General features: G+C 41.6%; 1 protein-coding gene across 3 annotated transcripts in view; it reads left to right on the top strand.

Moving 5' to 3' along the window:
• Nucleotides 1-24,448, top strand: part of Gatad2b (GATA zinc finger domain containing 2B) — a 68,002-nt gene extending 43,554 nt beyond the window's left edge. For 2 of the 3 annotated variants that reach the window (XM_027393345.2, XM_035452027.1), the window contains exons 2-11: nucleotides 3,996-4,331; nucleotides 9,941-10,070; nucleotides 10,722-10,853; nucleotides 12,199-12,330; nucleotides 14,251-14,421; nucleotides 15,020-15,335; nucleotides 17,600-17,802; nucleotides 18,974-19,084; nucleotides 19,229-19,346; nucleotides 20,751-24,448. In XM_027393345.2, coding sequence (XP_027249146.1) covers nucleotides 3,997-4,331; nucleotides 9,941-10,070; nucleotides 10,722-10,853; nucleotides 12,199-12,330; nucleotides 14,251-14,421; nucleotides 15,020-15,335; nucleotides 17,600-17,802; nucleotides 18,974-19,084; nucleotides 19,229-19,346; nucleotides 20,751-20,884 — 1,782 coding nt within the window. In that variant the 5' untranslated portion in view covers nucleotide 3,996 and the 3' untranslated portion in view covers nucleotides 20,885-24,448. The remainder of the gene's footprint in view (nucleotides 1-3,995; nucleotides 4,332-9,940; nucleotides 10,071-10,721; nucleotides 10,854-12,198; nucleotides 12,331-14,250; nucleotides 14,422-15,019; nucleotides 15,336-17,599; nucleotides 17,803-18,973; nucleotides 19,085-19,228; nucleotides 19,347-20,750) is intronic. The other variant, XM_027393346.2, reaches the window with a different exon arrangement.
• Nucleotides 24,449-26,143: the final 1,695 nt, after the last annotated feature.

The following is a 26,143-nucleotide window of genomic DNA, read 5'->3' as shown; positions in this document are numbered from 1 at the left end:
TGGGATTAAATTATCTGAACTTTTTTTTAAATATATATTTGAATTACAAGTTTGAATTAGATGACGATCCCAGTTCCTTTCTCCCTCCCTTCCTCCTCTACCACCCCCCCAACTAAAATCCTACCTGTCATATGTCCTTTCTTCTAATCTAAACCTGACTCAAAATTTCTGCTTCCTCATGACCTCTGCATCCTTCCTTTTCTTCCCTTCTCACTCTCATAGATTCCTCCCCCCTCTTCCCATGTTCTCAATTTGCTCAGGGGATGGTGACCCTTTCCCCTTCTCCAGGGGACAAAGTTTATCTCTTTTAGGGTCTTCTTTGTTTACTGGTATCTCTGGCAGTGTGGATTGTAGGCTGGTAATCCTTTATGTCTAAAATCCACAGATGAGTGAAGTGAGTACATACCATGTTTGTCTTTTTGTGACTGGGTTACCTCGCACAGAATGGTTTCTTTGAGTTCCATCCATTTTCCTGCAAATTTCAAGATTCCATTGTTTTTTTCTGCTGAGTAGTACTCCATTGTGTAAATGTACCACAATTTCTCTATCCATTCTTCGATTGAGGGGCATGTAGGCTGCTTCCAGTTTCTGGCTATTACAAATAATGCTGCTATGAACATGGTTGAACAGATGTCCTTGGTGTATTAATGTGCTTCTTTTGGGTATTGCCTAGGAGTGGAATTGCTGGATCTTGTGATAGACTCATTCCCATTTTCTTGAGGAGTCGCCATACTGATTTCCAAAGTGGCAGCACAAGTTGGCACTCCCACCAGCAATGGAGGAGTGTTCCCCTTTCTCTACATCCTCTCCAGCATAAACTGTCATTGGTGTTTTTGATTTTAGCCATTCTGACAGGAGTAAGATGGTATCTCAGAGTTGTTTTGATTTGCATTTCCCTGATGGCTAAGGATGTTGAACACTTTCTTATGTGTCTTTCAGCCATTTTAGATTCCTCTATTGAGAATTGTCTATTTAGTTCTGTGCCCCATTTTTAAATTGGATTGTTTGGTGTTTTGGAGAATAGCTTCTTGAGTTCTTTGTATATTTTGGAGATCAGCCCTCTGTCAAATGTGGGGTTGGTGAATATCTTTTCCCAGTCTGTGGGCTGCCGTTTTGTCTTGCTGACTGTGTCCTTTGCCTTACAGAAGCTTCTCAGTTTCAGGAGGTCCTATTTATTGTTGATCTTAGTGTCTGTGCTACTAAATTAACTGAACTTTTAATGAACTCTTTTTGTTTCTGTCCCTAGCTGTCCTGGAACTAGCTCTGTAGACCAAGCTGTCTTCAAACTTAGAGATTTCATGTTGCCATTTTCTAGAAGATTTATTATATATCCAGTGGCACCAGAACTCACTACAGATGGTTGTGAGCCACCATGTGGGTGCTAGGAATTGAACTCAGGACCTCTGGAAGAGCAGTCAGTGCTCTTAACTGTTTAGCTATGTCTCTTCAACCCTCTCCTGGTGCCATTTATAACAGATATCTCTGTTATAGTATTCTTAGTTAATCAGGTGGTTGTGGTGCACGCCTTTTATCCCAGCACTCAAGAGGCAAAGGTAGGAGGATATACAGAGTTCCAGGACAGCCAAAGCCACAGAGAAACCTTCTCTTTAAAAAAAAAAATGGTCTTGGTTTTGGTACAGAAAACCCAACTTATAGTAACTTAAACATATGGCCAATGGAATCAGAATATACAAACTAGCTTCAGGTTTACTTTGACATGTTGACACAGCTATGTAATTAGCTCCAATCACTGTGTTCAGTAATATACAGTACCTACTTTATCACTGGCAGGCTCCTTTCTCTCTTGGTCACAAGATGGCTGCTGGCAATAATACATCAAAGATAATATTTTCTCATTCAAGTTCAACACAAGGAAATAGAATTCGTAGTGTTTAGTGACTTAGGGATTGTTTGAGTTTTCATTGTTCATATTTGCTTTATGCAGTGCTGTCTTAGGGTTTCTATTACTGTGATAAAACAGTGATCAAAAGTAGTATGAGGAAGAAAGGGTTTTGTTTTTGGGTTGTTGGTTTGGTTTTAGTTTTTGGAGACAGGGTTTCTCTCTCTAATAGTCATGGTTGTCCTAGAACTTGTTTTGTAGACCAGGCTGGTCTTGAACTCACTGAGATCCGCCTGCCTCTGCCTCCCAAGTGCTGCTATTATAGGTGTGGGACACCACTGCCCAGCTGAGGAAAGGGTTTTGTTTTTGGTTTTTAACATTTATTGGTTGGTTGATTTGATTGATTGACTATATATACAGTGTTCCTGCAGGCCAGAAGAGGGCACCAGATCTCATTACAGATGGTTGTGAGCCACCATGTGGTTGCTGGGACTTGAACTCAGAACTAGTGTTCTTAACCACTGAGCCATCTCTCCAGCCAGGAAGAAAGGGTTTTGTTTTTGTTTTTTAAACTTTATTTTTATGTGCATTGGTGTGATGGTGTCACAAATTTTAAAATGTAGTTAGGATAATGCTGGTTTAGTAAAGTAATTTAATGCTGGCACTTGGAAAGGCTTAGGCATGCAGATCTCTGAGTCCAAGCATCCCCACCCAAGTGAGTTCCAGGATTATGTAGAGAGACTCTGTCTCAAAAAAATTAAAATAATATAATATATATTACATTCATTTGTTTATAGGGGGTTGCATGTGATAGTTTTTATTTGGATGTCGGAGGACAACTTTCAGGAATCGATTTTTTTCTTCCACCATGTGTGCTCTAGGATTGAACTCGGGTCATCAGGCTTGGCAGCAAGTACCTTTGTCTACTTAGCCTTCTTGCTGGCTCTTTTTGTTATTATTTCAGTTTAATTTTTTAAAAATTTGTGTACATGTGTTTTGGCTGCAAAGATACCAGAGAGGACTCTGAGTTTTACTGACGCTTGTAAGCTGCCATGTGGGTTCTGGGAGCTGAACCCCAGTCTTCTGCAAGAGCAACAAGTGTTCTTAATCACTTCTCCAGCCCTGTTGGTTTGTTTGTTAACAGGATATAGCACTGTAGCTGACCTTAAATTCTAGATCTGATTCAGACTCCCAAGTGTTGGGATTACAGGCAAGGTCTATTGTCCCCAGCTTGAATATTTTTATTTTTGCTGTTTTTTGTTTGTTTGGTTTGTTTTGTTTTTCAAGACAGTGTTTCTCCATGTAGCCCTGACTGTCTTGGAACTCTCTGTAGACCAGGCTGGCCTGGAACTCACAGAGATCCAATTGCCGCTGCCTCCTGAGTGCTGGGAATAAAGGCATGTGCCACTGTGTTTCTGTTTTTAAAACTATCTACATGAGTATAATGTTTGATTTCATACACCTTTTATAATTAAAGGCCTTGGTGACTATAGTATATTTGAAGTTTATTTTCACTGCTGAAGTTGATGGGAGAAATAATATAGATGTTGTAGGACAATAATAGTATTGGAAGGTAGCTCTGTTATCTGTAACTTTAAAAGTATGTTACATGGGGCTGGAGAGATGGCTCAGAGGTTAAGAGCACCGACTGCTCTTCCAAAGGTCCTGAGTTCAATTCCCAGCAATCACATGGTGGCTCACAACCATCCGTTATGAGATCTGGTGCCCTCTTCTGGTGTCCAGATATACATGGAAGCAGAATGATGCATACATAATAAATAAATAAAATCTTTTAAAAAAAAAAGTATGTTACATGAATTTTTGTTTTTTCTAATACTTCACACTCATGCCTATAGTGGGAAATTACCAATACGGAGTCAGGTAGAAATACAAGGGTATTTAATAGTGAAAAAGCCTTACTTACAGAGCAACCTAGCCAGCCGGCGTGACTACAGTCTGTACCCCAAGTACAAAAGTGAAACCGAAAGAGAAACGCAGTCCCCTGAAAGTCTCACCCTGACCACGCCCTCGCAAGCGTGGTCAGTCACACCTGTAGCCAGCCCCTAAGTAGGCGTGGCTACAGCTTCCCCTACACATGCCTTTTGGTTTACAAACGAACTTTATTCTGATCTTCCTTGTGTGTTTCTTTCCATAGGATGGATAGAATGACAGAAGATGCTCTTCGACTGAATCTTTTGAAGAGGAGTTTGGACCCAGCAGATGAGCGAGATGATGTCTTGGCAAAACGACTCAAAATGGAGGGGCATGAGGCCATGGAACGACTAAAAATGTTGGCATTGCTCAAAAGGAAAGATTTGGCAAATCTTGAGGTGCCACATGAGTTACCTACCAAACAAGATGGCAGTAGTGTGAAGGGTTATGAAGAGAAACTCAATGGGAATCTCAGGCCTCATGGAGACAACAGGACTGCTGGAAGGCCAGGCAAAGAAAACATCAATGATGAGCCTGTGGATATGAGTGCTAGACGGAGGTATGGTGCAGTTCAGCTGCCTCCAGAAATAGGGTCTTTAAAATAAGCTTGTGAAAATGGGATGAATTCCAATGAAAGGGAGGTGCTTTTCATCGAGACAGGGTTTCTCTGTGTAGCTTTGGAGCCTATTCTGGCACTCTCTCTGGAAACCAGGCTGGCCTCAAACTCACAGAGATCTGCCTGCCTCTGCCTCCCGAGTGCTGGGATTAAAGGCGTGTGCCACCAATACACATCGTATTTTGTTGTTTTGCATCAGTGTCTCATACTATAGCCATCCTGGTCTTGAACGTTTGGCCATACTCTTGCCTCAGTATCTCAATGTTGGGATTATTGTGTGAGCTACCACATGATATCCTAAAGCTTCTTGAAAGAGGATCTGTGTCCTCTGGGTTGAATTGACCATGAATTCCTCTCATTCCCAGAAGCTAGGTAGCTCACATGAAGAAGTCATAGTTCTTACCTAAGATAAAATGATTATTTCTGGGAGCCAGAGATGTGACAAAGTAATTAATAGTGTTTGCTACTCAGTCATGACCCGATTGGAGTTCAAATCCTAGCTCCCACATTAATTAGTCCACAACCACCTATCCAGTTCAAGAGATCCAACACCCTCTTCTATCCTCTGTGGGTACCTGTACAGAAAACCAATCTACCTTCCTTCCTCTCTCCCTCCCTTTTTGGTTTTTCAAGAGAGGGTTTCTGTGTATAATAGTCTTGGCTGTCCAGAAATTCCTTTGTAGACCAGGCTGACTTTGAACTCAGAGATCCGCCTGCCTCTGCCTCCCAAATGATTATAATAAAGGCATTTGTCACCATACCCAGCCATCTTTTTCTTTTTAAAAAAGGTTACATCTGGCGGGGTAGTGTTAGTGCACAACTTTAATTCTAGTGCTCAGGAGGCAGAGGCAGGTGGATCTTCGTGAGTTCGAGACCAGCCTGGTCTACAAGAGCTAGTTCCAGGACAGCCTCCAAAGCCACAGAGAAACCCTGTCTCGAAAAACAAAACAAAACAAAAAAGCTGATAGAAGTAAGAATTATTTATTCATTTGCTCTTCCGTTTGACCTTGTTTACTTTATATTGGCACTCATCCAAAGCAGGATCTTTATCAAGCTAGACTACTGGAAGAGAGAAGGAAGGGAGGGGTAGTTACAGCCTTACATGTATTTCTTTATCTTGACGAAATAATTAATCTTTTAAATAGCATTTAAAAACCCTTGTAAAAACTTCAGATAGATTCCTTAGTGATCCTGGAAGAAAAGAAACTTCCTTGGAAGCTACAGGTAGATTTGGAGAAATGTTGTATAAATAGGTCAGCCTTTTATTCTTCAGAAAAGATGGCGTTGGAGGAATGAGAACATGTGCCAGAGAGGCTCATTTGCCCATAATCATCCAGCCTTTCAGAGCAAGTGAATGAAATACTAGATAATTTTTTCATGTCTCAAAATGAAGCTATTTAAGTACATTCTTCATAGACAACATTGTTACACCACTTTGATAAGTTGACAGTGCTGTTTTATTTTAAAATTGGAATATGAGATTGGACATGCAGCTCAATAGTACAGTGCCTACTTAATGTGTAAGGTGCCAGGATCAGTCCCAAAGCCCTGAAAACCCAACCATTCTATTTAATTTTATTTGTGGATAATGAACTACAAAATAAAATACTTTGGATGTTGTGGGCATATAGTATAGTAGCATCACTTTCTACTTCCTCACAAGCTGTTCTGTGAGAAGGAACTAAGGAAAGACATGATCTCTTTGATATGAATAAAAACAAGGCCACTAGATAGACAGCTCAGTGGTTGAAAATACTTGTTGCAAGCCAGGCAGTGGTGGCATACGCCTTTAATCCCAGCATTCAGTAGGCAGAGGCAGGTGGATCTCTGTGAGTTCGAGACCAGCCTCCAAAGCTACAGAGAAACCCTGTCTCGAAAAAAAACAAAACAAACCTGGATTGAGTTCCCAGCACCCACACCATCTGTAACTCACAACCATCTGTAACTCCAGTTCCAGGAGATTCAACTCCCCTTCTGACCTCTGAGGACACCAGGCATGCATGTGGTGAACATATCTGTATGTAAGCAACACTCATACACATTAAATAAAATAAATCTTTAAAAGAAAACAAAGAATAAGAAAAATATGGAAGGTGGATTTTGTAACATGAGACCTTCTGTCTTTGTTGGCTAAATACCTCTGATGGGGTGAATTCTGATATCTGAGAAATAGCAGGGGTAAAGTGAAAACTAGTATAACTACTGTTTTAGAATGGTAGAGAAACAACTTTTTTTTCTTACGCTGATTTGTGGTGGGACTTGAACCTGTAGTCACCCATCTGCCAACTGCTCTAGGATCCCAGATCTGCATCATGCCCAGGCAGTCTTTCTTTTTTTATTCCTGGAATAAGAATTGGGAGCTTTAAGATAGGCAGTAGTGGTGCATACCTTCAATCCCAGCACTTAAGGGACAGAGGCTTTGGGATCTCTGAGAGTTCGAGGCCAGCCAGGACTACAAAAAGAGACCCTGTCTTAAAACAAAGAATTAGGAGCCTTGTAGCCTCTGGGAATATGCCAGATTGAAACACAAATGGAGTTTAGCTCTTGTAGACCAGGCTGGTCTCGAACTCACAGAGATCTGCCTGCCTCTGCCTTCTGAGTACTGGGACTAAAAGTATGTGTCACCACTGAAAGGCTTAAATACTCTCTTAACAGATAAAAGTTTCATACGTAAAAGCCTCCAAAAGTGATTTAAAAAATGCTGGACACCAAGCAGTAGTGAAACATATCTTTAGTCTGAGCAATTGGGAGGCAGAGGCAGTGGATCTCTTAGTTTGAGGGCAGCATGGTCTACAGTGTGAGTTCAAGACAGCCAGAGCTATACAGAAAACCTCTGTTGCGAAAACCAAAACAAACAAACTGGGTTGAAGACTTGATTTGGGGCTTTGCCTTATCTATGCCATCTGTCTAATATGTATCTGGTTGTATCTAAGCATAACTTTAGTGTTTTTTCTAGTGTAAGTTACAGATACTGTTACACAGTTCCAAAATGTTCATTCAGGAATGTTTCTGCCAAACATGGTATTGAACAGTCTCTAAGCAATAAGTGACAATCATTTGTATAGGGAATAATGTTTTACCTTAGAAACAGTCTTCTTACAGAATATACTTACCTAGCCAGGACTAGACTTTCATAAAGCTGCTGAATGGTGAATCAAGGAGGGAATTTCCATGCCTCATAATTGCTCACCGATGGCAATCTTAGTGTGAGAGGATTAAGGAATGAGAAATGACAAGTAAAACATGAACACAAAATCAAATTAAGGCACTTTATTTAGGTCTGTTTGGTCTAGAGAACTAAAAGCTCTTTCTCCCTCTAGTGGCATTTTTTTCCCCTGTAACTCCATATTCCCAGCTTGCTGTCTGACTTCTGGCTACAGTGCAATCCAGACACATTTACTAGTCCACAAGGTAGTCATTTTCCTTACTCTCTCTCCTGTTCTTTTTGCTCAGCCAAACTTATTAGTAACTCAGATTTACCCTGTTGAGAAAAGTAAAGACTTCTCTTAGTCATCAGAGATACCTTGTTCAAAAGACTTATTTAGGTGAAGCCAGAAAGGTGGTGCACCATGCTTATACTTCTAGCCCTTAGGAAGCAGAAGCAGGGGATGCTCACTGTAAATTCAAGGTTAGCCTGAGCCACAATGGTTCAGTGGGTAAAGGCACATGTAACCAACGTGATGACCTAAGTTTAATTCTTGGAACTCCCATAATGGAATGAGAGACTGACTCAACAAAGCTGTCCTTTGATCACATCTGCACCCTGGCAATATGTATACATGCATGTACAGAAACTAAATCAATTAAAATTAAAGACATAAAAAAAGGCTTCTTGGGGCTTGTTAATTGATGGTAGACTACTTATCTAGTATGCACAGAGTCCTTATGTCTAAAAAAGCCCTGAGACAAAAACAAAAAAAACCCACACCTTAAGAAAATGATGGATAAGGTTTTTTTGTTGTTGTTTTGTTTTGTTTTTAAAGATTTTATTTATTATGTATACAGTCTATACAATCTTCTGCCTGCATGCCAGCAGAGGGCATCAGATCCCATTCAAGGTGGTTGTGAGCTTCCATGTGGTTGCTGGGAATTGAACCTGGGTCCTCTGGAAGAACAGTCAGTGCTCTTAACCACTGAGCCATCTCTCCAGCCCCCTCAAAACTAATGACGATGAGCTTTTAGGCTTTAAGCTCCCCATTAAATGCAACCTACAACCACACCAACCTAACCTATCTCTGTGTGCTATTTTATCACTGAAAGCTGAAGCTGTATCTTAGTTGATAGAAGGCATGCTTAGGTATCTATAAGGACTTGAGTTGTATCCCCACTTCTAACCACAAAAGAAATGGGGAGAATAACTTCGCCAGGCTCAGTGTTGCATTCTTGCGATCTTGTGAGGACTCTGTCTCACAAACATTTAAAAGTCAGGAGAGGTAGATGATACATTTGTGGATTTGAGAATCTAAGGCAATTGGATTTTTCATGATTCTTTATGGGCTGCATAAAGACATGATTATATTTGAACTGCAGAAATATAAAAACAAGGGTTATCTAATAAATAGATTTGGAAGGAAGAGAAGTCCATGTGTAGGATTTTAGATGCAAAGTAGTTTCTGGATAGTTTCTTTTCAGGGAAGGTGTTAGATACTCTGGCTATTGTGTCTTTTTCCAAGAGGCTGTATACTTTATAGTTGATACTATTCATGTTCTCAAGCCATTGTTCATAACTTCTTTTGCCTTTTCTTTATGACTCACTCTTGACAGGATATACTATCACTTACCAGAGCCATGTTATAGTGTTAGAGTGAGCTATTTCCTTTTTGTTCATCAGTAGATGACTAGATTCTAGTGACTTTGCTCTTTCTCCAGGCCTCTAGATAACTAATAACATAATTAATGCCAGCTCAGTTATGTGATAGTAGGGAAATTAGTTATAATTAAAATGTGGTATGAGAGGACATACTCCAGTTTTTAATTTTATTTTTAAAACAGGGCTCATTATGTAGTCCAGCTGGCCTGGAACTCACTATGTAGACTGGACTTTACTTGAGTGTTGGGATTAAAGGTGTGAACCACCACACCAAGCATGTCATTATTTTTATGTGTACAGCTGTTTTGCTTGTGTGGTTGTCTGTGTACTATGTGCCCATGGTAGCCAGAAGAGAATGTCATATTCCTGGGACTGGAATTAAAGGGACTATGGTAAGCCACCATGTGGGTGCTGGGAATTGAACCTGGGTCCTCTGAAAGAGCTAACTCTGTAGCCAGCCCTTCTCCTCATCCCCCAATTCTTAAAGTGTCTGATCACTTTATATCTTTGTGCCTACATATTGGGCCTGACAGATTGAGATTAGAAAAGTATTTTGCTAGGGTTTTGTCCTCGCTTATATCTTGGTGTCTTTATTCTGGGAATTGTCTCTGTCTTTGTCTTGGCTGAGTCAGGACAGACCTAAGTTCCTTTGGATTTCTTTGTTGTAGTAAAGAAGTTTTCTTAACTTTTTAAAGACCTGTCACTGTTGGAAATACTATAATTTTTTCCTTTTCTCATCCAGTGAGCCAGACCGAGGAAGGCTAACTCCTTCCCCAGATATAATTGTTTTGTCTGATAATGAGGCTTCCAGTCCCCGGTCCAGCTCCCGGATGGAAGAAAGACTCAAAGCAGCCAACCTAGAGATGTTTAAGGTAAAAGAGAAAGGAAGTTGTTTTCTTCTTCCTTTTTTTTTTTTTTTTTTTTAAGTCTCATGTTCCTTACATTCTGTTTAATTCCCTAGTTTGGGTTTGTATTATTGTTTTAATTTGCTTTTTGGGTCTAAATAACCACCTACTTGATAAGTTCTTTATACTGATTGTCCACAGTGTGCACTTTCAAGAGGTAGCTGTTCAATCAAGCAGAAAAGATAGTTTGCTAAAGCACATCATATCCAATATAATCTTCTTTAGAAAATGAAATAGAACTTCATAATTTAAGTCACATAAAATAAACCCTTAAGTATGACAATATCCTTTGCACTACCCAGAGTCTCAGAATATAGAGGAATTCTTACTTGTTTATTATATCTGCATCAGAGATGATTTTTAAAGATTTAGAGGCCATATTAAAAGAAAACATCGTTTCCTTTTTGTCAGTCATCTGATAGGCATTTATATATAGTCTATAAGTACTTTTTGATTACTCCTGAATGTCAGTCTGAAGGGCTACAAAGATCTAGTCACATCTTCACTTCTTGTTATAGAAGATGAATGCTTCAGAAGAGAAATATACATCATTTCTTACAGAAAGGGATCCTGGGTACTTGTTTCTGTTGCTGACCTACAGTCTTCATGTTTCCTTAGGGGAAAGGCATTGAGGAACGTCAGCAGCTTATCAAGCAACTGAGAGATGAGCTACGATTGGAAGAAGCTCGACTGGTGCTGTTAAAGAAACTGAGACAGAGTCAGCTACAGAAAGAGAATGTGGTCCAAAAGGTAGCATTTCAGGGTGGAGAGATGACTCAGAGGTTAGGAACACTAGTTGCTCTTCCAAAGGACCCAGGTTCAATTCTCAACTGTTTATAGTTCAATTCCAATGGATCTAACACTCTTACACAGACATACATGCAGACAGAACACTAACATACATACAATAAAAACAAATCATTTTTTAAGAAAAAACTTTTTTAAAAAGTGGTATTTCTAGGGCTGGAGAGATGGCTTGGAGGTTAAGAGCACTGACTGTTCTTCCAGAGGTCCTGAGTTCAATTCCCAGCAACCACATGATGGCTCACAACCATCTGTAATGAGATATGGTGCCCTCTTCTGGCATGCAGACATATATGGAGGTGAAATGTTGTATACAAAATAAATAAATCTTTAAAAAAAAATAGTATTTCTAGAAAGAAGGAAAAAGTGTAGTTTGTAGATTGGACTACATCTGGTAGATTCAGCTTTGTGGACCATTCTTGTATGGTTCTGTAGTTAATTAGTCTCTACAAGTAGAGAGATGTAAAAATAGTAGTAATTTTGTTTTGTTTTAACTTAGGTGTTAGTCAAGAAAAACCTTAAGTTGGCATAGTAATGTACATCTCTTATGCCAGCACTTGAAAAGTTAAATTTATGACAGGCATGATGGCACAGGCCTTTAATCCTAGCACTCGGGAGGCCGAGGCAGGTTAATCTCTGAGTTTGAGGCCAGCATGATCTATGGAGTGAATTCCCAGCAGGGATACATAGAGAAATGATGTCGTGAAGAAGTTAAAAAAAAAGATGAGGAAGTTGGAGAGGTAGCTCAGAAGTTACAAGCGCTTGCTGCTCTTAAAGATGATCTGGCTCTGGTTTTCAACGCCCACATGGCATCTCACAACCAGCTGTTAGTGCAGTTTCAAGGGATTTGATGCCCTCTTCTGCCCTTTTGGCCCTCTGCAGCCACCAGGTGGTACATAAGACATAAATGAAGCCAAAACAATTATATACAAAAGTAAAAGAGAGCATGCACCTCACATAGTGATACATGCCATTAATCCTAGCACTTGGGAGCCAGAGCTGAGTGAATTTGACACTGACCTGGTATACATATCGATATCCAGGTCAACCCAGGCTACACATAACAAGACCAAGTCTCAAAGACATAAAAACAAACAAAAAATGCCATAATTTCATTTTTCTCATCTTTATTCCTTATCAATAGGTACTTCGCATTTGTTCTTTGTACATAAGGAAATTTTAAAAGCCTTGAACTTTACTGAATTCTGCCTCTGGTTTTTGCTTTTGTTTGTTTTGGTGGAGGTAGTTGCCTTTTTTCCCCTATAGTCTTATTTTCTATCTCTCCTCCCAGACTCCAGTTGTACAGAATGCAGCATCTATTGTTCAGCCATCTCCTGCACATGTGGGACAGCAAGGCTTATCCAAGCTTCCCTCCCGGCCTGGAGCTCAAGGGATTGAACCTCAAAATTTAAGAACATTACAGGTATGTGACCCATGGTAGGATCTTGCTGTTGGAGCAGTCTCTCTCTCCTGTCTTGGTTGGAACTTTTGTGAAGATTATAGAAGAATTTGAATATGGGACCATCCTGATCTGCATAGTCCCTAGATTCTTTTTTTTTTTTTTTTTTAAGTACGAGTAGGGGGAGTCTTGGAGCTCGAGAGATAGCTTAGCCATTAAGAATGTATGGAGCTCAGTTTGCAGCACCCACTTCAGGTGGCTAGTAAATTGCAGCTCTAAGGAATCCAACACTCTTCTGGCTTCTTCAGGCATGGCATTCACATGCATCTACATACACAGAGAAACACACATAAATAATAAAATAAATCATTAAAGAAAAATTGGAGGGGCTGGGGAGATGGTTCAGTGGTTAAGAGCATTGATTATTATTCTTCCAGAGGTCCTGAGTTCAATTCCCAGCAACTACATAGTGTCTTACAACCATCTATAATGAGATCTGATGCCCTCTTCTGGCATGCAGGCATACGTTCAGACAGAACACTATATACATAGTTAATAAATATATAAATAAAAATTTTAAAGAAAAGAAAAATTGAAGATAGCTCAGTGGTGAAGAGTACTAGCTGCTCTTCCATAAGACCTGGATTTAATTGCTAGCACCTACAAGAGGCTTACTTCTTTCTGTAACTCCATTCTCTTCTTGTCTCCTAGGACACCAGGTATGAACATGGTGCATAGATAATACATGTAGCCAAAACACTCATACACATTTTTAAAAGTAAAATACTTTTTAAAAGGCAAAAACTAAGCTGGGCAGTGTTGGCGCACACCTTAATCCCCAGCATTCAAGAGGCAGGCGGATCTCTGTGAGTTCGAGTCTAGCCTGGTCTACAAGAGCTAGTTCCAGGACAGCCTCCAAAGCCACAGAGAAACCCTGTCTTGAAAAAAAAGAACCAAAAAAAAAAAAAAAAACCAGCATAAACTTTCTAGCCACTGATCAGCATTTAGAGTAATGGCACAGGTCCTGGAGAGAGGGGACCTGTTCCTACCATCCTCATGGTAACTCACAACCATCTGCAACTAGTTGCAGGGAATCTGGCATCCTCTTCTGACCACAACAGTGCAGAAATGTTGTACACACACATCATGTAGGTAAAATATTAGTCCTCCGTGTGAAATGAAAATTAAGTAAATCTTAAAACGGGGGAGAGGGGGTCCACTGGAGAGATGGCTCAGAGTTTAAGACCACTAACTGTACTTAGGTCCTAAACTCAATTCCCAGCAACCACATGGTGGTTCACAACCTGTTGTGAGATCTGATGCCCTCTTCTGGTGTGCAGGCATACATGCAGATAGAGCATTAGTATACTTAAATAAATCTTTGCCAGCTGCTGGTGGCCCACACCTTTAATCCCTATACTTCGGGAGGCATATGCAGATGAATTTCATTGAGTTCAAGGCCAGCCTAGTGTACAAAGTGAGTTCCAGGACAGCTAGGAGTATAACACAGAGAAACCCTCTCTCAAAAAACTGAAAAAAGGGGCTGGAGAGATGGCTCAGAATTTAAGAGCACCGGCTGTTCTTCCAGGGGTCCTGAGTTCAATTCTCAGCAACCACATGGTGGCTCACAACCATCAGTTACAAGATTTGTTGCCCTCTTCTGGTGTGCAGATTTACATAGAAGCAGAATGTTGTTTATTTATTTATTTATTTTGTTTTTGTTTTTGTTTTTTTGATTATACATAATAAAATCTTTAAAAAATAAAAGTTTTTAACTAGAGTAATGGTAGGTTTATCCCATTTATTGTTAGACAAAATTATCAAATGTGTGTTCCCATGGTTCTATTTGTGCTGTCCATTATAAGTGGTATAAGTGGTGCTTTCCTTTTGCATTGTATGGGTATTATGTTATCTGTGAGTTCTTTTCCTGTTCTTCCCCTATAGGGTCATAGTGTCATCCGTTCGGCAACCAACACCACCCTTCCACACATGTTGATGTCTCAACGTGTTATTGCACCAAATCCAGCCCAACTTCAGAGTCAGCGGGGGCCACCGAAGCCTGGCATTGTCCGCACCACAACACCTAACATGAATCCCGCCATCAGTTACCAACCAGTAAGAGCAAGCACTGGTATAGAAACGGAAAAATCCTTTATTTGCTTTTCTTATTGATGAAAGAGCCTCAGGTTTAAAGATTTTATATATAGAGAAAGTAAGACAAAAGAGTGATTTGAATAGAGAGCATTCCCCAAAGGGGATAATTTAAGGAATTTTATAAAAATGGTTGTAGAAAAAGTAGTATGTTGTAGAGCAGAGGTAAATTAGCTAAAATCTGCCTTAAGAAAAGGAGATCTTAACCTAGGGGCGAGAGTGGGGTGGAAGTGACATAAATATAATAGTAGTCATGTATGAAATTCTCAAGAATAAATGTAGGTATGAAAAGGAGAAGGAGATGGAGGTGTGTGTGTGTGTGTTAAAGCATAGGTACATGACAGAAAGCATCCCTGGTCTCTTCTTTTTCAAGCAGCTTTAGCTTATAGATACCATCATTCTTCTTAGGTGCCAGGTTTATCTTTTACTGGTGAGTGGAAAGTTCGCTGTTTTGAAGAAGCTAAGCAGCTCAGACTAGGATCATATAGTATCCGCTTAATATCAAAAATTGAGAATTGGTCCTCTCACACTTACCAGCCACCTGTTCTCTATTCCCTTTCAGCAGTCAAGTTCTTCTGTTCCCTGTCAGCGCACAACATCTTCTGCCATCTACATGAACCTCGCCTCCCATATTCAGCCAGGGACTGTGAACAGAGTGTCCTCACCACTTCCTAGCCCCAGTGCCATGAGTGATGCTGCCAATTCACAGGCTGCAGCCAAATTGGCTCTTCGAAAACAGCTGGAAAAGACACTCTTGGAGATACCACCTCCGAAACCTCCTGCTCCCTTGCTTCACTTCCTGCCTAGTGCAGCCAATAGCGAGTTCATTTACATGGTAGGCTTGGAAGAAGTCGTACAGAGTGTCATTGACAGCCAAGGTAACACTTCCTTCTCCTTATGTCGCTAAGCAAGGGGTTGCCAAGCCTCGGGCAGAGAATTAAGTGTTGCTGGGAACAGTGCAGTATTAAATAACTGCTCTTAAAGCCAGGCTATAGTGGCCCACACCTTTAATCCCAGCATTTGGGAGACAGAGGTCAGCCTGGTCTACAGAGTAAGTTCCAGGACAGCCAGGACTACACAGAGAAACACTGTCTCAAAAACAAAACAAACAACAGCAGAAAAAAAACAAACAAAACAACAACAACAACAAAAAACTGCTCTTATCCAAGCCTAATATCTTATTGCTTATAATTCCACCGCTTTGTAGGGGGAGGCAGGATTGCTCCAAGTCCAAAGCCAACCTGAGCTACAGACTTAGACCCTGCCTTGAATTTTTTCTTTTATTTATTCATTGATTAATTGCTTGATTGTTTGGATTTTCAAGACAGGGTTTCTCTGTGTAGCTTTGTAGACCAGGCTGGCCTGGAACTCACAGATACCTGTTTGCCTCTGCTTTCCGGGTGCTGGGATTAAAGATGTATGCCACCACCCCCACCTGGCCCTCTCTTGAAATTTTTAAATTTATTTAGTACTCCTTGAGACTGAAGCTGGAGAATACTGAGAGTCTCAGGCTAGCCTGAGTGGCATAGCAACAGACTGTCTCACAAAGAAAGTTGGAGGTATGCATAAGTAACTGGTGAGGAGGCTGAGACTGGAAGAGTTCAAGTTTGAGACCACAGAGTTTTACATAATGAGACCTTGTCTCTAAATAAATTAAAGCTGCCCCATTATTATTACTGCCAAACCATCTCCCATCAGTTATACAAGCTATTGGGGAGCAATATCTCAAAAAAGAGGGCTAGGGAGATGGCTCAGTGGCTAAGAGGACTCACTGGCTACTCTTTCAGTGGACCTGGGTTTAGTTCCTAGCACCCAGGTAGGTGGCTCACCACCATCCATAACTCTGGAGGATCAGAGACCTTCTTAGGGCATGATACCAAGCACACATATGGTAGACAGACAGACATGCAGGCAAAACACCCATACACATAAAGTAGAAGTAATTCTTAAAAACAAAGTAGAATTTAGAGATGTAGTTCACTTGGTAGAGTAGCTGTTTGTTCTGGGAGGTAGAGATAAGAGGATTATATGTTCAGGGGCATCTTCAGATACATAATCAATTTCTAGATCACCCTGGAATACATAATACATAGAATCCTACACACCCTCTCCCCGAAAAAAATAAAGGGGTGAGGTGAGGGAGGTGTTTGTTGTTGCTGTTGCTTGTTTGTTTCTTTAATATATTGCTTAGTTGTTCTGGCTCACAATTTTGGAGTGTTGTAATACATCATAACAGGCAAGTCAAAGGCATTAGGAGCTTGAAGCAACTAGTGATGTTAAAAACAAAAAACAACTGGGTAGAACTAAGGAGGCAGAGGCAGGCAGATCTCTGAATTCAAAGCTAGCCGAGTTTTAGGACTACATACTGAGTTCCATGACAACATAGTGAGACCCTGTCTTAAAACAAGACAATAAGTTTTAGATTCATTAATTTCAATGAGTGTTTTTCTTAAGTGTATGTATATCTATCTACCATACATTTGCCTGGTACCCTCTCTTCAGAAGAGTGCATCAGAGTCTCTGAACTGGAGTTAAGGGTGGTTGTGAGCTACTATACGCATGCAAGAAGCCAAGCTCCTGTCCACTGTAAGGGCAACAAAGGACTTTTAATTGCTGAACTCCAGTCCCCTGAATTGTTTTGGTTTGTTTTTGTATAGTTTTTTTCAAGACAGGGTTTCTGTAAGTAATGTTGGAGCCTGTCTGGAAACTCACCTTGTGGACCAGGCTGGCCTTGAACTCACAGAGATCTGCCTGCCTTTGCCTCCTGTGCTAGGATTAAAGGCTTGCAGCACCACCGCCTTGCTGGTTTTTTTGTTTTGTTTTGTTTTGTTTGTTTGTTTTTTTAGATTTTGTTTGTGGGGAGTAAAGAGAACGGGGTGGAAGGTATCAGCAAACACATTGGGAGGGCAGGGACAGCTTTGTGAAGTCATTTCTTTCCTTCTAGCTTTACACTGGGTTTCAAAGATGGGACTTCATTCCTTTAGGATTGCCCAGGAAGCACTTTTGTGCTCTGAGCCATCTCACTGACCTGTATAGTCTCTTGAGTTAACGGAATCAACTTATGGGAAGGATACTTAAATGAAGAGAAACAGAAGAGCTGGGAAATGTGGCACCATTAATTATTCTTTTTATTGGTATCTAGGCAAAAACTGTGCCTCACTTCTGAGGGTCGAACCCTTTGTATGTGCTCAGTGCCGCACAGATTTCACTCCTCACTGGAAGCAAGAAAAGAATGGTAAGATCCTCTGTGAGCAGTGTATGACTTCCAACCAGAAAAAGGCTCTAAAAGCTGAACACACCAACCGGCTGAAAAATGCTTTTGTTAAAGCCCTACAGCAGGAACAGGTGAGAATTCTGGCTCCTACTCCACAGTCATCTGAACAGGTTTGGTTTTCTCAAAAGGTTGTTGCTTCTAGTTTGGAGGGGTTACCCATGTAGTTCCGTAGACCTCTGGGTCTGGAACCTAGATAAATAGATTCAAAAACAAAAGGCAAAAAATGAGCCAGGTGTGATGTCAAATATTTGTAATCCCAGAACTTGGGAGGCAGAGACAGTTGGCAGAGACAAGTTCGAGGCCAGGGTATCTATAGAGTTCTAGGACAGCAAGAGCTATAAAGAAACTCTGGGGGGGGGGGGATGCCAAAACAACAGTGACAAAAAAGTACACCTTTTCTTGCCAAGTGTAGTGACACATGCCTTTAGTCCCAGCACTCTAAAGATGGAAACTTGACTTTTCCATAGCTCTGAAGAAAGTCTCACCATTAGCTCTGAATGGCCTGCAACTTGTGTTTCTCCCATCTTTTCCTCTTGAGAGCTGGGATTACTGGCATGCCCCACAACATTCAGGCCCTCTATTCTTCACTTGATTTTCTTGTCAAACAAGTGGATTTGGGGGGAATTTGCTGCATAATTTCAAGTCTGTATCTAAATGGCAAAGGAAAGAATAGATGCTCAAGTAGCCCAGTGAAGATCAGCGGTAATAGAAATGTGTGTGCATTCCTTGTTACTAGGTATAGAATTAGTTTCTTCAAGGGGAAGATGCTCAGATCCTTTTCTCTGTCCCATTTCCCACTCCACTAACCACAAGAGTCTTTAGGAAGTGTCATGAGCAGGAATCAAAGCTAAGATCCTAGTTTAATGGTAGAGCACTGGCTTCCATATCTGAGGCTCTAGTTTAACTCCAGCACTCCATGGTAGTTACATGCAGACATGAATGCATGAATGAATCTCTTGAAAAAATTAAAGAGATAAATAGGACCTCAATGATTCATTACCATCCATCGTCCCCCAGTTATCCTCATGAGAGCCAGCTTTCTGGAGAGAAGGGAATGCTTTTAACCAATAAAACATGTTGACTGCTTATCCCTGGAGATGTCAGTGTAGCCATCTCACCATACTTTTTGCCTTTTCCAAATTACTATAACTAGCTGGCATCATTAGAGATATAAGACCCTTGGTTTTCTAGTTAGAAAATTAGATGCTGTCTTGTCCAATCTCATCTAATAACTCCCAACAGGAAATTGAACAGCGATTACAGCAGCAGGCAGCACTCTCCCCTACTACAGCTCCAGCTGTATCCAGTGTCAGTAAACAGGAGACCATCATGAGACATCATACACTTCGGCAGGTAAGAAACTTTTCTCCAGCCCTGCTTCCTCTTGGGGGCTGCACGTCTGTAGGAAATGGTTCTGTTCTCTTTTACTCCTGTGCCTTTGTCTTCTACTTCAGCTTCTATAATGGCAAGGTTTCATCAACTGTCCCCTTGTTGCAGGCTCCTCAGCCTCAGAGCAGCCTCCAGCGTGGTATACCCACATCTGCCCGTTCCATGCTTTCAAACTTTGCACAGGCACCCCAGTTGTCTGTGCCAGGTGGCCTCCTTGGTATGCCAGGTAAGATATCTCACCGGGTTGACTAGTTAGTGGACAAGTCCTTGCTTTAAGGATCTTGTATAGCTTAGGCTGGCTCTGAGCTTACTGTGTAACTCCTTCTGCCACTCCCCCACCCTGAGTGCTGAAATTACAGACATGTACCTAGCTTTAGTGCATAGTCCTTTTTGTGCACAGGACATACATGTAGTATGGGTGCATGGATAGAGAGTAGAGGTCAATCTTGAGTGTCACACCTCGGGAGCTACCCACTTGGCTTTTGAGATAGAAAGCAGGTTTGCTGGCCAACAGGCCTCAGAGATCTGCCTCCCATTGCTAGGATTATTATGAGCATGCATCACCAAACCCAGCCTTTTTTTTTGTGGCTGCTGGGGATCAAGCTCAGGTCCTCATAGTTACATGGCAACCACTTTCTTTCCTTTAGTTTTAGTGTATATGTGTATTTCACCTGCATGTATATTTGTGTACCACTTGAATACCTAATGCCCACAGAAGCCACAATAGGGTATCTGATTACCTAGAGCTGGAGTTACATACATTTGTGAGCCATCATGTGGGTTCTGGGAATCAAACCTTAGTCCTCTGAAAGAGCATCCCATGCTCTTAATTGCTGGGCCATCTTTAGCCCCATGTACAATTTCTAGCATCCCCTTTAGGCCCGTTATTCCTTTGTTTTCTGTTTTCTCCTCAGGGTGTAAGTATTCTTGATATTCTGCAAATAAATTTTTACTGAGTCATATGAGTATTCTAGGACTTTGGTGGTGAGAAAGAATAGCAGGGTCACCACCATTATATATTTAATTCTGATGTGCTTTCATTGTAATGTGAGTTTTTATTTCTGTAGGCTAAAATAGTAGTGTGTACTGTCCAACATGAACGATCTAGGATTCTCCATACTTAGTTGTCCCCAAATCAGAGCAGATCATTGATTCTTTTCTTTTTTTGGAAGGGGGCAGGGAGCGATTCAAGAGAAGGTTTCCCTGTGGCTTTGGAGGCTGTCCTGGAACTAGCTCTTGTAGACCAGGCTGGCCACAAACTCACAGAGATCCACCTGCCTCTGCCTCCTGAGTTCTGGGACTAAAGGCGTGCACCAACAACGCCCAGCAGATCAGTGATTCTTTCTCTTTCTTTCAATCATTTTTCTCTCACCACTGTTTAACCTTTCTTCTATACTATACTATAAAGACTTTTCATTGTTCCTGATCGGGCTGACATTTCTGGAGGAGCTCTTCTCCTGAAGCTTGGAAGTAAGAGTATAGCTGCTGCTGAAACAAAACTAGCTGAGGCTAGACAAGTACAGGACAGTACAGATGTTTCCTCCCCATCTCTGCCTCTACAACTGGATAGGACAGAAGGTGGTGTCACTTCTCTTAATACCTGTCCTCTTATTTTGTCTCCCGAATCTAGGTGTCAACATTGCATATTTGAACACTGGCATCGGAGGACATAAAGCCCCCAGTTTGGCAGACCGGCAGCGTGAATACCTTTTAGACATGATCCCTCCCCGGTCTATATCTCAGTCCATCAGTGGACAGAAATAACGCCTGTTCCACTTGTACTGCCCATCCTTGAATCCTTTACCCATTTCTCCTATTGCCCCCAACTTCCGTCGCATGCAGTGCCTGTACTGGTGCCTACCATACACGGAAAGCAAAACCGAAAAAACAGAAGACAAAAATAGACATCAACAAGAAAACACACGCCCTGCCACCTCCCCTTTATTTCACACTGCTGCGATCTGTTCTCCTGCTGCTCTGTCTTCTCTCTTCAGTTTTCTTTAACAGTGAGGTGGATCTTTGCCTCTGATAGAGGTCAGAATGAGGTCCTGGGGAGAATCCAAGTCCTTTGATGTGTGTTTCTAAAGTTTGTTTATGCTATAATTATTATCATTTTTAATTATATTGTGTGTCTTCCCTTTGTTCTGTGGACGGTTAACACCCCTCATCTTCTGTTTTCTTTCCTTCCCTATCTCCCTTCTGCTAATATTCCCTCTTAAAAAAAAATACAAATGATATACAGTTCAGTGATCACATGCAGACTGCAGTGGATCCTCAGCTGTCAAATAAGACATAACTGAGAATGTTAGGGACAGAGATTTTGAATGCACTTAACCTGAGTTATGGAGTGGGTATCATCAAGCAAGTAGGAATAGCATCCCAGCTATGGTTGGTCAGGATCTGGACAGTTTGGGAGGCAATGTTTTAGTAATAAAGTGTTGGGCTCTTTAAGAATAAGGAAAAGAGCTTGGAGGGAGAAGCTTAACACAAAAAACTACCTGTAGGGAGATGGGGAAAAGGGTGTGACACCACGATCAGGTCCTGGCCTCAGCAGCTGGGGGAATAAGATTGTCTCCTAACCCCGCTGAGGACACAGAAGTCTGTTGCAGGCTAACCATCCCAAGACTGTTCATCATATTTTCTTTATAAAAATTGTCTCACATCACATCTTCATACCCTCTTAGCAAATGTTAATCTTTCTTCTAACTATAGTCTCAGAGGAATGACTGTGTCCAGGCTGCAGGTGGCTGGGTGTCCTAGAAGTTGGAATAGGCATAAGTGAATCACGTGACAGAAAGAGAAACTAGACATAGAGGAAGAGGAAGTTTCTCCCAGCAGTTGAGATCCTCGAATTTTTCTATCCTGTACCCTCTTGAGTGCAGAGAAATGGGGTGTTGGCCCCTAATCAGGTTGGTGTCCTGCTCCACCTCTGCTACACTGACTATAGATCCAACTCCTCAGATCCAAGCAACTCTTGTCAAACCAGCTTTGGACCTCAGCTATATAAGTATTGTCTTCCCCAAGCTCCTCTCCCCAAAATTTTATTAATTTTGCCTTTTTGTTTTTTTTGTTTTTTGTTTTTTGTTTTTTTCTTAGGCGCTACTAGTGTAGAGAATGAATTGAATTGTGCAATGTTGCTGTTCTGGGGTTAGGGAGGTTAGCATCCTATTTGCCCACACTGTGGCAAGGAGGAGGGGACCAAGCTGTTTTTGAGGTAAGGGAAGCCTGAAAATGAAGGGTTTCTGCTCTCCTCAGAGTGTACATGCACCTGCCTCTACAGCTCTAGAAGCCGTCAGAGTGTACTGGGGACACTCTGAGCAGATGTATGATGAGTTGTGTGATATTTTGCCCTTGATAGCCACCTGAGGAAATTCCCTCATTTTTATTTTTAAAAACTAAATAATTTTTTTAAAGTAAGAAGGCACTTTTAAAATTGTTCACACAAACTGCACACCTTTCCCATAAAATTTGGGGGTAGGGTGGAAAAAGAAGCTAAAAATCAAGCTCAATTTCCCTACTTTGGTCTCTTTTCCCAATACTCCAGTGCCACTGTGGGTGATTATACTGGCCCTACGGGCCTTCCTGGCTTTTTTCTTTCCTCCCTTTCCTTCAAATTCATTGAGCACTTAATAAAGGAGCAGAGATACAGCTGTGTCTGGGCTCCCCAAGTGGTGAAGTGACCTGGAAGCTAGATGCTAGTAACAAGTAGTTTGAGCAGGTCATTTCAAGTATTTTTCTGGGGAATGTGGTGTCCCTGACTGTAAGTGGTGGGGAGGGAGGGGGGCTAATGGAGCTGGGTCGGGATTATTTTAAAATTATATACATATATATATATATAAAGATATATTCTTACATCTTTTCTTTGCCCTCTGTGCTTTGAAAGCACTGGATAAATTGATTCTGTTTTTCTCTTCCACAAAATGGGAAGATTTTTTTGCTCCATTTTTTATATGTTTTTCTTAGCAGTCATCTTGCCTTGTGGCATGTCTGTCTAACCTCTCCCTACCCCATGATGAAGTGCCATTTCTGTTAAGTCTCCCTGACCCCCAGCTCAGAGGTGCTCAGAGGTACAAGGTGCCCAAGTTTGTCAGTTGAGATTAAAAGGAACAGAGAATGTGCAATACTGTCCAGCTGGGGCCTGTCCCTGCCCTGAGCTAGGTTCTCTCCATGGGAGCCAGGCCACTTTGAGTAGGGTTTGGAAGTAAGATGTATAGAAATGGGGAATATTGGGGAAGGAAAGCCCATATAGTACAGTGCCTATGTAGGTGCTGAGGCCATAGGGGAGAGGGTACAATCTTCCCTGTTTTTATCCCTTCAGGGTCAATTACATAGAAGCTGCTTATTAACTAGTATAGCTCTGTGGCCCTTTGCTCAGTCGCTGAGGTTTGATTTCTCCTCTTTTACCCCATCTTCATGTCCTTCCCAGGAATTAGTGAGAGGGGTGAAATCTTTCTTAATCATGGTAAAGTGTTAGCCTTCCATCTCCTCCCTCACTCCCTGCCCGTCTCCCTTCTTCAACCTCTACATTTTATATCATTGATTGCCTTGTGTTCTTCCAAGCCTTTTTTTAAAAAAGCTCTCATCCTCAGGCCATGGGCCTTTAACACTAACCCTCATGCCCTAAGGATAGGAGAAAAGGCTCTGAGTTCAACTGTCCTTTACCATTGGACTTTGACTCAGGTGTCAGTAGAGTGAGGATCCAACCAGTACACTCTGGCTTCCTCTAGACCCTGAGGCACTAAAAGCAGTCATTCATGGATGGTGTCTTACTCTGTAGAAACCTGAAATGGGTGGATTAGTGGCAAGGCTGGGGTGAAATTAGGAGACAGAGGTCCTTATTTGTCAGTTTTATTTTGTCACTGACCATAGCATCTGAACTCCCCCCATCGCTGAATAAGTATTTTTCCTGCATTTTGGGATATATGTATGGTAGACATTTCTTTTTAAAGACACCGAGATAAATGTTTCCCTGCCTTGGTTCCTTCCCTTGCCCCTTTCAAAGGTATTAGCTATAGAACTGCTTTGTAAAGATGCTTCCTGATATTTACTTTTTGTTCCTTTCCCTAAACCATTCCCATTTCTCCCTGTTTTCTAGAAGGCGTAACCCTTCTCTCCACAGCCCCTTACCCCACTCATCCTAGGCTCCCTTCCTTTCCATCAAGACCTTCATTAGCTTATGATATTTGCTGCCGAGATGTTATAACAAGGACTCATTCGTGTATATAAGCTATTTCTTGATCCATTTAAAAGGAATTGTACATTGTGTAGAAAAAAAAAAAAAACCTGAAAAAAGAGAAAAAAAAAGCCCTAGCCATGGATATTGTGAAACTGTGTTATGTCATTTTGTAATGTGCCCGTTTGTGTATGATCCGTGCAAAAGGGTTTCTGGGGAAGGGGAGGGTGTAGGGAGGCAGGGCTGTGGAGGGTGGGGAGAGGAGTGGGCCGGACCCAGCACACTGAGACTGGCAGCTGCTCCAACCCCATCCCTCCTTAAAGATGCCACCTCCCCCACCACCCACCCCTAATTTGTGCCTTGCCCTCCCCACCCTGGAGTAATCCCTCCAGGTCACCAGCACTGCCTTTGCAGAGCCCACCTCCTACCCTAACCTGCCCACTCTTCCTACCCCAGCATTAGGTTGATACTGTGGGGAAGTGCTGGAGGTTGGGAGGTAGCTGAGGAATGGGGCAGTTCCTGGGGGCATCGGAACCAAGTATTATTATGAATTGTAATTGTATTTGCACTGTTTTCCCCCTCTGATTGCATCAGCATATATACAATATACCTATATAACAAAACCCAGTGTCAAAGCTTTCTTATGCAAGAGATTTCCCCCACCCTTCAGAAAAAGAACCTCATGGACCTCTGAAGGGGTGAGCTGTCAGGAGATAGTAGCAGAAAGGAAGGATTCTAGTCATCCTAAGGGAGTTACCTGTACCATTGTAGGCTGTGTGGATCGAGGTGAGGCTGGCTCTTAGGAACTACAGGGCTCCAGGATTGTAGAAAAGTAAGAATCCATGACAGAGGGAGGCACAGTGTGGATACCTGGGGCCTACTGACTTGCTGTGTGATCTTTGGTGGAACTCAGTGTCTTCAACCTGTGAAATGAGGGAGGAAACCACTGGCCTCCATGCTTAAAATTCTACAATTCTTCCCCATTTGCCAAAAAAACAAAAAGCACATTGAGGTGAGGAAAGTGCGGGCTGAAGGACCAGGGAGGAAGTAAAGATTGACTTGCTAGTGCTGCTTATGTTGACAATGTCCTTGAAAAGTTGCCAGTCCCCTGCTTCAATATTGATCTAGGAGAGGTGGCAGTGATAGGATTTTAAACCAGTGACATCTTGACCCTTGTGTTCTAGCCATGTCATACAGGAACCAGACTCCAAGCCTCACCTCACAATCACAGAGTCCTTAAGGATGGTTACCCACTGAATGCCCCCAGGTGATCTAGTTGCTGTCTTTGTGAGCTATAGGATGTGGAATTTCCCTCATCGTGGTGACAAGGAGAGCTCAGATGGAGCCCACATCCTTCCTTCCCTCAGATCTCATCTGAATCCCCAAAGGCAACTGTTCACAGTCTGTCTCCTTCAGAGGCCCAATGCCCTCATTGCCTAGGCTGAGTGTTTCTACTTTTAAGTTATTGACTCTAAAGCCTGGAGAGAGCATAGGTTGATGGGTGAGGCCTTGGTGAAGGTGGAGGATAGATTGGGGTGGGTGGTGGGGAGCAGGGAGGTGGGATGGGCAACGGCTTTTAAGTTTCCTTTTTTTTTTTCTTTTTTTCTTTTTTTAAATAACATTCTAATTTTCTGCATTGTGTTTGGGAAATAAAATGGAAAAACTAAGACCAATAGGAACTGGTTTTCAAAAGGTAAATACACTCCCATCTGTTTCAGAGGCTGCTGCACATTTCAGCAGTGAAGATTCAAATAATAAGCTAATTTTTGGAGAAAGGATTAAAAGAAAAAACTTTGTAATATTTATCACTTGCAAGCTATGTTTAATAAAGAAAGGAATGGTTTCTAAGC

Source organism: Cricetulus griseus (assembly GCF_003668045.3).
Source record: "Cricetulus griseus strain 17A/GY chromosome 1 unlocalized genomic scaffold, alternate assembly CriGri-PICRH-1.0 chr1_0, whole genome shotgun sequence".
Taxonomy (NCBI): Eukaryota; Metazoa; Chordata; class Mammalia; order Rodentia; family Cricetidae; genus Cricetulus; species Cricetulus griseus.
This window is presented reverse-complemented; position numbering and strand designations above follow the sequence as displayed.